Source organism: Petaurus breviceps, unplaced genomic scaffold (genome assembly GCF_028583685.1).
Source record: "Petaurus breviceps papuanus isolate PSGF00001 unplaced genomic scaffold, PetGlider_PUasm1.0 76, whole genome shotgun sequence".
NCBI classification, from domain to species: Eukaryota; Metazoa; Chordata; class Mammalia; order Diprotodontia; family Petauridae; genus Petaurus; species Petaurus breviceps.
In genome coordinates, this window is record NW_027186473.1 from 8,401,119 (window position 1) to 8,411,603 (window position 10,485).

The 10,485-nt window shown below is 38.5% G+C and overlaps 1 protein-coding gene across 1 annotated transcript in view; it reads right to left on the reverse strand.

Moving 5' to 3' along the window:
• TXK (TXK tyrosine kinase) overlaps window positions 1-6,808 on the reverse strand; it is a 41,459-nt gene extending 34,651 nt beyond the window's left edge. The window contains exons 1-4 of the mRNA XM_069105184.1: window positions 6,744-6,808; window positions 6,361-6,469; window positions 5,122-5,327; window positions 3,224-3,289 (exon numbers count right to left, since the gene is read on the reverse strand). Coding sequence (XP_068961285.1) covers window positions 3,224-3,289; window positions 5,122-5,327; window positions 6,361-6,469; window positions 6,744-6,808 — 446 coding nt within the window. The remainder of the gene's footprint in view (window positions 1-3,223; window positions 3,290-5,121; window positions 5,328-6,360; window positions 6,470-6,743) is intronic.
• Between the last annotated feature and the right edge of the window lie 3,677 nt (window positions 6,809-10,485).

A 10,485-nucleotide genomic window follows, 5' to 3' on the forward strand; every position in this document is an offset into this window, starting at 1 on the left:
TACCACATCTTCCAAACTTACTGTAAGATTCAGTACAGCAAACTTTGGAAAAAAACCTTAGTCTTCAAAAGAAAGTCTAAAAAAGTGTGTCTTTTTGTGACTGTATTCATAGGAAAACATCATAAGGCATCACAGTCATCATGAGCCCAAAGAACAGACAAGTGGATAAAAAAAAAAGAAAACAATCTTCCTTATGACCATGCCAGACAATATCACTTCCTGTTCAAAACCTTCAGTGGCTCCCCATTACCTACTCAGAAAATAATACAAATTTTCTAACCTCCCATTCAAAAGCCTTCACATTCTGGCATTGATCAAACTTTTTTCACTTTTTAAAGAAATACTATTCTCTTTGTATTTATTAAATACCTCTTTCGGTTGCAGAGCGGGTGCCGACTTTTATCAGTATAAAGTCTCTTCATCTGGGAGTTCCCTATACCAATTAAATGACAGATACAGTCCCTCTTCCTCTCTCTATATGCAATGTACTATGTATGCTCTATAATGGGGGTAATTAAAAACGATGACATTGTAGTCCCTTCTCTCAAGAACATTCTTCCTCACATACTCATAGTGCTGTCTCTTGAATATGCTGAGCCCCATTTTTAATACAATGAATGAAATAATTATGATGCTTGGGGACTGAAGTTTCAATATAATTTTAGTAACTCTATAGTACTATGCCTCCAGTAAAGTATTCCACCGAGGACTCATTGAGGCAGGGAGGTAGCCCAGGGCTCTGAAAGATGACAGGAGAGCACAAAATCTGGCAAGTCCTCCTGAACTGGAAAGGATCCATGTATGGAGCTGGGAATAGCCCATTGCATGTTCTGAGAACCCTGCTAGCTAAGTACCAGGAGGCTCATCCCCAAGAGGTCAGCCATAGCAATGTGTGCAAACATCTGCTACTGTAGGTGTGGGAGTTGTGATTCGCATCAGAGGTAGAAATAATTACATTGATGAAATAATGAATTTTTTCAAGAGCAGAAGTATGATGCCATCTGTGCTGGGCAGACTCCAATTATAGGTATCTCTGAACAAAAGGAGAATTTTTAAAAAAGAAATCAGAGAAATGCTTACAGAAAATGGCATGACAATTTTATTGACTACTCCCTGACAATGAAATTCAAAGTTAGAGGATTTAGGATCATATAATATGCATACATTTTAATAGCTAATGACCTATACTAACGTCTACCTTTAGCTCAATTCTAGAACAGGGAATAATAATAATAATTCATATATTTATATGGCACTTTGAAGTTTGCAAAATGCTTTTTGAATATTAGTTCTAATCCTCACACCACCAATCCTCTTGTTGGTTGCTATTATTGTCCCCATTTTACAGAGGAGGAAACTGAGACAAATAGAAGTACAGCAATTAACACAATGCCTGGCACATAGTAGGTATCTAATAAATATTGATTGATTGATTGATTGATTGATTTCCCAGGGTCCTACAGCTAGTAAGTGTCTGAAGCCAGATTAGAATTCAGGTATTCCTAACTTTAGCAGCAGATAGAGTTTTACACCCAGAGTCAGGAAGACCTAAGTTCAAATCTGGCCTCAGACACTTACTAGCTGAGTGATCCTGGGTAAGTCACTTATCTTCTGTTTGCCTTAATCCACTGGAGAAGGAAATGGAACAACACTTCAGTATCTTTGTCAAGAAAACCTCATGGCCAGGATTGGCATGCTATGGTCCATGGGGTCAACAAAGGGTCACACGCAACTGAACACCAAGTCCTCACTCCAGATCCACTACTCTGTCCACTGTGCCACCTAGTCGCCTAATTATTTCATTTGATCCTCACAAAAACCCTATGAGGTAGTACTATCATGGTCTTCCTTTTACAGATGAGGAATTGAGAGTCAGAAAAGTTCAGTGATTTGTCCAGGGTCACACAGCTAGTAAGTGAGACAGAATTCTAACACAGATCTTTTTTGGTGTAAATGTTTTATAGATTCTCTCTCTCTCTCTCTCTCTCTCTCTCTCTCTCTCTCTCTCTCTCTCATTTCCTCCTCACCCCCTTTAAATCATTTTCCAATTGGAAATGTCTACTTCTCAATGTCTCTGAAGAAATTACAACAAAGAAGTATAGTTAAGTCAAACAAATCAACACATTGGCCATGTCAGAGAAATCTATGCCTCATTCTATACCTATATTTCATTAACCTCTCAGACAAGAATCAGAAAATGTTCTTCACCATCTGTTTTCTGAAGCCGCATTGATCAGAGTTCTGAGATCTTTCAGTGCTATTTTCCTGAACATTATTGTGACCAGTCATGTTAATTCTGAAAACTCTATCCATGATGCCACATAGCCTCTCACACATACATATGGCACTTAACAGTTACATTAAAAACTCCTAAGTCCCTTCCACCTATCAAAGTTCTTACACATATGCCTCGTAACAAAATGAATTTAGACTGGAATCAGGGATTCTTAACATGGGATCTGTGAACTTGGTTTTTTTAAATGTTTTGACAACTATATTTCACTGTAATTGGTTTCATTGCTTTATGCATTTAATCACATCATTTTGAGAAGGGATTCATAGGACTGCCAAAGTGGTACATAGCACAAAAAAATGTCAAGATTCTCTAGACTAGATTTCTAAGGCTCCTTTCACCTCTAAAATGGTATGAGTTTATGAAAATAAGTAAACAATAAGGACTCTGATTTATGGATTTGCTTAATTCTTCCATGCTATAGAAATAAAACTTGATTTGACTTTACCTAAAAAAAAATACACTTTTCACTGGGAATTAAACTTTGTCTAATTTACCATTAATGGAAATGTTCCACATTCCATTTTTAATATAATTTGGCTAAAGTTTTCTTTATTCTATTCATTATTTAGTTGTTAAAAAGAAGATAATAATAATTGACATTTAAAATTTGCAAGGCCTTAGGTTCCATTTTTTATGGTAAATTTTAATGTTAGGGCAAAAGACAAATTAAGATTAGGAATTTAAAAAAACCCTATCTCTTTGACAATAAAAAAACTAAAAGCCCATATTAAAAAAAACAACAACCCTGAAAATCACACTTATAATTCAACTCTGGGAAAGATCTCTGATAAGGAATTCTCTCGATTACTAAAATTGTTCAGGGTGTTACTTCCTTCCGCAAAAGCAAAAGCCCCAAATAATTCTTCTACTGAACTTTATTCAGGTTTTATGGATGGATTACAAATTGCATTTTGAGAGAATACTTACTCATATATTTCTAAGTTGGTTAGCTTGTATTCTGTCACATAATTGCTAGGGACTAATCCTTCTTTCCTAAAGCAAAAACAACAAAAGGTAAAGTTTGTGTGAATGTGCATTTATGATAATTAGCAAAATTATTATAACCATGAACAAAATAATCACATAATTTAGAATTAGAAGAGGCCTTAGAGATTGTCTAGTCCAATTCTTTCCCTTTATAGAGAAGAAAACTGAGACCCTCAGAAATAAAATATCTTGTTTGAACCTAGACCCTCTGATTCCAAATCAGTCCACTTCCACTCCCTCCATGCTACCTGTCATTTATATGGCTTTAGATTGTTCTTCACCTTATTGTGGGTATAGAGATGACCCCACGTTCTTAAAAGCAATAACAATAATTCATACATATACATATATAAGTATACATATATAATATATATGCATACATACATATGTATATATTGCTTTAAGATTCGAGGAACTTACATGGCACAGAGAATGGAGTAACAGACTTGGAATCAGGAAGACCTGGGTTCAAATTTTGCTCCAGATGCTTTATTAGCTTTATGACCCTGAGCAAAGCACTTAACCTCTGTGCCTCAGTTTCTTCATCTATAAAATGGGGATGATAATAGCATCTATCTCCCAGGGTTGTTATAAGAATAAAATGAGATAATAATTGTAAGACACTTTGTAAAACTTAGGTACATAAATGTTAGTATTGTTGTTGTTGCAAAGCAATGTTATTATTACAAAGTTTTGTCTCATTTAATCCTTATAACAACCCTATGTGATAGATAAGATTGTTGTCCCCATTTTACAGATAAGCAAACAGGTAAGTGACTTTTCCAGAGTCATACAGTTAAGTGTCTAAGGTAGGATTTGAACTCAGGTCTTCCTGACTCAAAGTTTTCACTGAGCCAACTAGCTGCTCAGTTCTTCTAGGATCTATACCAAGCTGGTATGGAAATACTAAAGAATTTGTAGTCAGAAAACCAGGAATGGAATTCTTTCTCTGTTACTTAACATCTGTGTGACCTTGGGCAAATCACTAAACCTCCCTGAGCCTCAGTTTCACCATCTGTAAAAGGGAAGGAATCAATCAGATGATCTCCAAGTTCCCTTCCATGTTGAAATCCTATTAAAAAAACCCAACAACAATCAATTGACAAGCATTTATTAAAGCCCTAGATGCCTATGATATCCTATAATATGAAGACTGAAGACCCAAGGACAAATTTCACTTACTTAACAGGCCTGCAGGTTTATCTACATCTTTCTGATAGTGTCACTGTACAACACAGCAAACCTACAAGAAATTTGACAAGGAAGGCTCCTGGGGCTATTCTATACGAGGAGTGAAAGTTCAAAAGGCCTACTCTTATTTTTTGGAGGGGGGAGGCAAAGTAATCAGGGTTAAGTGATTTGCCCAAGCTCACACAGGTGGTAAATGGAACCAGTGCTCTATTCGCTACACCACCTAGCTGTCCTTATATAGAAGGCCTACTCTTAATCAGAGCTACACCCATTTACCTTCTTCAGACTTGGGACAGTTTTCAAGATGTTTCAGGCTAGAGGCCTTGAAATTTTCTCCCAAGTATATCCACAGGCAGAACATGGTGTGACTTCATTGGTCAAACCCACATCCTCATCCAGACAGTTTCAGATGAGGGACATGATAGGTATAGGTATACTACAAATTTCTCAGAAGGCGGTTGATCCGGTTTGGGGCTAATCTGCACTGGGGAAGGTCATCTGTTTTTAGGTGCTGTGGATAACTAGTCTTCCTAGACTGGAGCCTTCCTTGACAACCAGAAGGAAGAAATGCAAGAAATAAACAGTGTCTTCTGTCTGTATCATCGTTAGAAAGAAGAAATGGGCTTGAAACAAACTGCTTGTCTTACCCTGTTTGGTCTCTGGCCTTCCACCAATGAGGATTGTACTTCTCTAGGATCAGGTACTCTTCTGCTCTCCTTAATGCTAAATTACAAGATTCCCAGGGAAGGAAGTCATAAAGAGCCATAACTCGGATCTTCTCCCCATGTTCTTCCCCTTGCGGGAGGGGTGGCAATGGTTTTCTTTTGGACAGCTGACCACATCCCCTGTTGGACTGCAGAAATGAAGCCAAAAGTATATTTTATCCCTGGATCTCTGTTTTTGTAGGGACTCCTTCCACTAATCATAGATGCAATATCCACCCTGCCCAACGACTTAGTAGGGAAACTGGGGACATAAAGAGGTGACTTGCCCAGAATCACACTGAGAGAAGCATCAACATTCCTGACTCCAGGCCCAACATTCTAGTCCTCATACCAGGTGCCATGCTATAACTGTAGTGATGCTTGTTGTTATACATCCCTTCTTTATAAGTTTGGCTTCAGAGATCTGTGTGCCTCTCTAGATCTATCATCCAAATGAACATGAGCAGAAGCCATGTAAAAGACATGACTAAAATTGTCAGTAGAAGGGGCTTCCTTAGGGGCAGCTAGGTGGCACAGTGAATAGAGCACCAGCCCTGGAGTCAGGAGGACCTGAATTCAAATCCAGCCTCAGACACTTAACACAAAAAAAACTATCCGTGTGACTTTGGGCAAGTCACTTAACCCCAGTTGCCCTCCAAAAAGCAAAAAAAAAAAAGGGGGGGGGCTTCCTTACCCAGGAGATTTCTACCACTGCCATAACATGTCCAGCACCTCTTGCTGTCCCTGTCCCCTTCCATACCACACCATGGCTGTTGACAAAAAAATCATGAATTCTCTACCAATATCACACTGGTTATTTTAAGTAAAAAGTCTCCAAAAAGAAGAGGTATAAAGGGATTTTCCCTGTTTTCACCCCCTGGGAAATGAAAAACAGCTATTAACTTTCATCTCACATATATTTGTATTTAGGCTCACTGCACTTCTGGGGGATGCTTTTTCTCAAACAAAAATCTAATATTGAGCAAAAAATCTTAGTACATATAATGTTATCCCTGCTCCCTTCAAAATACCAATTTTCACATTCTAAATTCTGAGTAAAAACACAGTGGATTATTTCAAACAAGTTTCCTTTTTTACCCCTTCTTTATTTTAGCAGGGGGAAATTTGAAAAGCAAATTTTTTCACTGATATTCTCCCCAAAACAAATGGTTACCTACTCACTCCATTCTTATGAGTTGACACATAGGACAGCTGCTTTGGGCACCTAGTATATTCTTCACTTGAGTTTCCATCATTGTTCAGGTCCATTTGTGTCCTTACTTGTCTGGTGCTGATGAATAAAAACATCTCAAATGAATATCCAGTCAAGGATATCTGTATAAATGCACTATGTATAAGGTTAGTAGTAAAACAGAAATCATTTCCAATAAATTTTATATGTGGATATTATAAAAGAAAGAAATGGTCTTTTTAAAAACGGGAGAAACAGGGCTAGTAGATTATCTTGTATTATTTGGGTGATCAGAAAAATGTTAATTAACAAATGATAGCAGTTTGTGAATCTGAAAAAGTTTGTAAGAAGCTGCATCTTAAAATTAATTTACCTCTTCTGAACCGAGCAGCAGCAACAGAAAATTGACTGGATGGTATTATCTGAAAGGCAGAACATTTTTAGCTGTTAAAAAACAAAACAATAGAAAACAACAACCAGATATTAGATGGATAAAACTTATTTCAATAGAGAGAGAACGCCTTAGGGGAATGATAATAATTATGTCTAAGAGGTATATCTTTGAATGATATATGTACAACAAATGACAAGACTTATATACTTTGTCATTTGTGGTAAGTAGGGCAGTTGCCTGCCCTAGGAAACTAGAGCCTAAGCTAGGAAAATTAGGTTGTACTATACCCTGGTTAATGTGGTTTCCCTTCTCAAGAGCCTCACCCCCTCAGTTTGGTTTCTATATTTCCTTTAACTTGCTAATAATGAATCCCCATTACACTATGTTTTATCTAATTAATCACTTCCAGTATTAGAACAGATGCAACATGGCAGCATTTAAGGCCCTAGAACTGGCGTTAGGAAGACTTGAATTCAAATCCCACCTCAGTTACTTTACTAGCTTGCTCAGAAATGTTCCTGACTCCAGGCCCAGCAACTCTATCCATTGCCCCAGTTGCAACCTGACCTGAGTTCAAATCTGGCTTTAGACACTTACTAGCTGTTTGACCCAGGGCAAGTCACTTAACCTCTGTCTGCCTCTGTTTCCTCACCTGTAAAATGAAGATACTAATAGCATCTACCTCCCAGGATTGTTTGTGTGAATCAAATGAGATAATAATTGTAAAGCATTCAGCACATCTGGCACACAGTAAGCACTGTATAAGTGCTAGCTAGCTATTATTATTATACTATTTCTTGACCAATATCTATGAATATCACTTGAGTAAAGGATTTATCAGAGAATATTTAAAGGTCTCCAGTAACTTGCTAGGGTTTTAAGTTCCAAAGCAAGTGCCATTCTCCATGAAATCACAGATTCGGGTTTAAAAAAATTCAGAGGACTCATAAGCAGGCCTTACATAGCAAAGCCTTTTCAGCCGGTGTAGACATTGAAGAGGAACTGAGGCAGGAGTATCAATTCAATACATAGTTAGAAGCTCCTACTATGTGAGGGCATTGTGCTAGGATCTCAGGAATATAAAGAGAAAAATGAAATAGTCCTTGCCCTTAAGGAGGTGACAAATCTAGGATGGGGAACAAGAGGAGATAAATAATAAAAATAGCTAGTATTTATGCAACTCTTTAGGATTTGCCATGCACTTTGCATATGACATTGGATTCTCACAATGACCCTCTAAGGTGCTGTGCTTCAATGCTTCAACTGTGTCTGACTCTTGGTGACCCCATGGGCCATAGCACACCAGGCCCTATCCTCCACTATCTCCCAAAGTCTGTCCAAGCCCATGTTTGTTGTTTTCATGATACTTATATGTCTATCTCACCTCTGCTGTCCCCTTTTCCTTTTTTTTGTTTTTTTTTGCTTTTTTGGAGGGCAATTTTGGTTAAGTGGCTTGCCCAAGGTCACACAGATTATAAGTATTAAGAGTCTGAGGCCGAATTTGAACTCAGTTCCTCCTGACTCCTGGGCCGGTGCTCTATCCACTTCCTCACCTAGCCGCCCCAAGTACCCTTTTCATTTTGCCTTCAATCTTTCCCAACATGACAGTCTTTTCCAATGAGCCACTTCCCAATGAGTGGTCAAGTATTTAAGCTTCAGCTTCAGTATCTGACCTTGCAGTGAATAACCTGAATTAATTTCATTGTTGACTGATTTGATGTCCTTGCTGTCCAAGGGACTCTCAAAAGTCTTCTCCAGTACCACAATTTGAAATAGTCATTTCTTTAGTGCTCAGCTTTCCTTATGGTCCTGCTTTCACAGACATACGTTGCTACTGAGAAAAAAAAAAACTTTGACTCTACAGACCTTTGTGGGCAAGGTGGTATCTCTGCTTTTTAGTATGCCATCCAGATTTGCCATCACTTTCCTTCCAAGGTGCAACCGTCTTTTAATTTTATGGCTGCACTGTCTGCAGTGATTTTTGAGTCCAAGAATATAAAATCTGACATGGCTTCCATTTCTTCTCCCTCTATTTGTCAGGAAGTGATGGAATCAGTTGCCAAGATCTTAGTTTTTTATGTTAAGCTTCAAGCTAGCTTCTCTACTCTCCTTTTTCACCCTCATCAAGAGGCTTCTTAATTCTTTTCTTTCTGCCATCAGAGTGGTATAGTCTGCATATCTGAGAGGGTTGATGTTTCTTTCTCCTGGCAACTTTAATTCTGACTTTTGCTTCATCCCCCTGGCATTTCATATGGTGTACTCACATATAGGTTAAATAAATAAGGTGATAAGATACAGCCTTATTGTACTCCTTTTCTGCTCTTAAACCAACCGTTGTTCCATGTTTGGTTCTAACTGTTGCTTCTTGGTCCGTATAGTGGTTCCTCAGGAGACAAATAGGATGATCTGGTTCTCTCATCTCTTTGAGGACTTGACACATTTTGTTCTGATCCATATATAGTCAAAGACTGTACAATAGATGCCACTATTATCTCCATTTTATGGATAGGAAACTGAGGAGAAGGTAGGTGACTTTTGCAGGGTCACACAGTTAAAGCAGGATTGGAACTCTGGTCCTCTGTGCTCCAAGGAAGTAAATTAAAAGTATACACATTTCAAGAGGGAGAGAATGTTAGCTTGAGGAGGTAGAGAGGTGATAAATTAAAGTCATCAGAGGTATGGTACCTGGGTTGGGGGTTGAAAGAAGCCAAGGATTTTAAGAGGCAGAGGGGAGGTGGGAGTGCATTCTAGACATAAGTAATGGTAAGAGATCATGTATTGTCTATAGAGAGTAGCTAGCAGGGTAGTTTGACTTGAACAGAGAGTACATGAAGGCATGTAAGATGAAATGACTGGGAAACAGATTAAGAAGGAACAATTTTAAGTTGTTGCTGTCATTGTTCAAGGTAGGGAAGTAACTATTTCTCTCCCAATCAATCATTTAACCAATAAACATGTATTAAGTGCTTCCTATACTCCAGATTAGCAACTGTTCTGAAGGTTCTGTTTTAGAGAGTTGCCCGAAGCTTGGAGCAATGAAATAACCTGCCCAGAATCACCTGTATAACCTGTATAAGAGGCAGGTCTTCCTGACTCTAAGGCCACAGCTGCATCAGCCTGCCTCTTTGATGTTATTGTTGTTCAGTCTACTAGAGTGGTTTGCCATTTCCTTCTGCAGATCATTTTACAGATGAGGAAACTGAGGCAAACAGGATTAAGTGACCTGCCCAGGGTCACACAGCTAGTAAGTGAATTCAGGAAGATGAGTCTTCCTGACTCCAGCCCCATCACCCTATCCACTGCACCACTCAGTTGCACCCAAGCTGCCTCTTATAATGACAACTTCAAACACGCAGGATTCAAGAAACAGGACATAATCTGAAAATTGCATAGGGATTGGAGCAGAGACATGGGAGAGTTCAGAAAGATAATTTGTCTAGGCTTACAAAATAATCATACAGGTATGAGTGTGGGACATGTACTTGGGCCTGGAGAGGGAAGAATCCTAAAGGTTAGATTTCACTGCTGGCCACAATCAGAGTCTTGGCAAGGAATTTTAGGATGGCTAATAGAGGGAAAGGAGATGTGTTTAGGAGCAGGTGGTAGTGAAGGAGACAAAGATGGCTAATGGGAATAGGCCATCTCTAAACTCTCACAAGAAAAGAAGGGGTCAGAAGAGAGCACTCGAATGTAACATCCCTAAGAGTAGGTCCAATCTCAC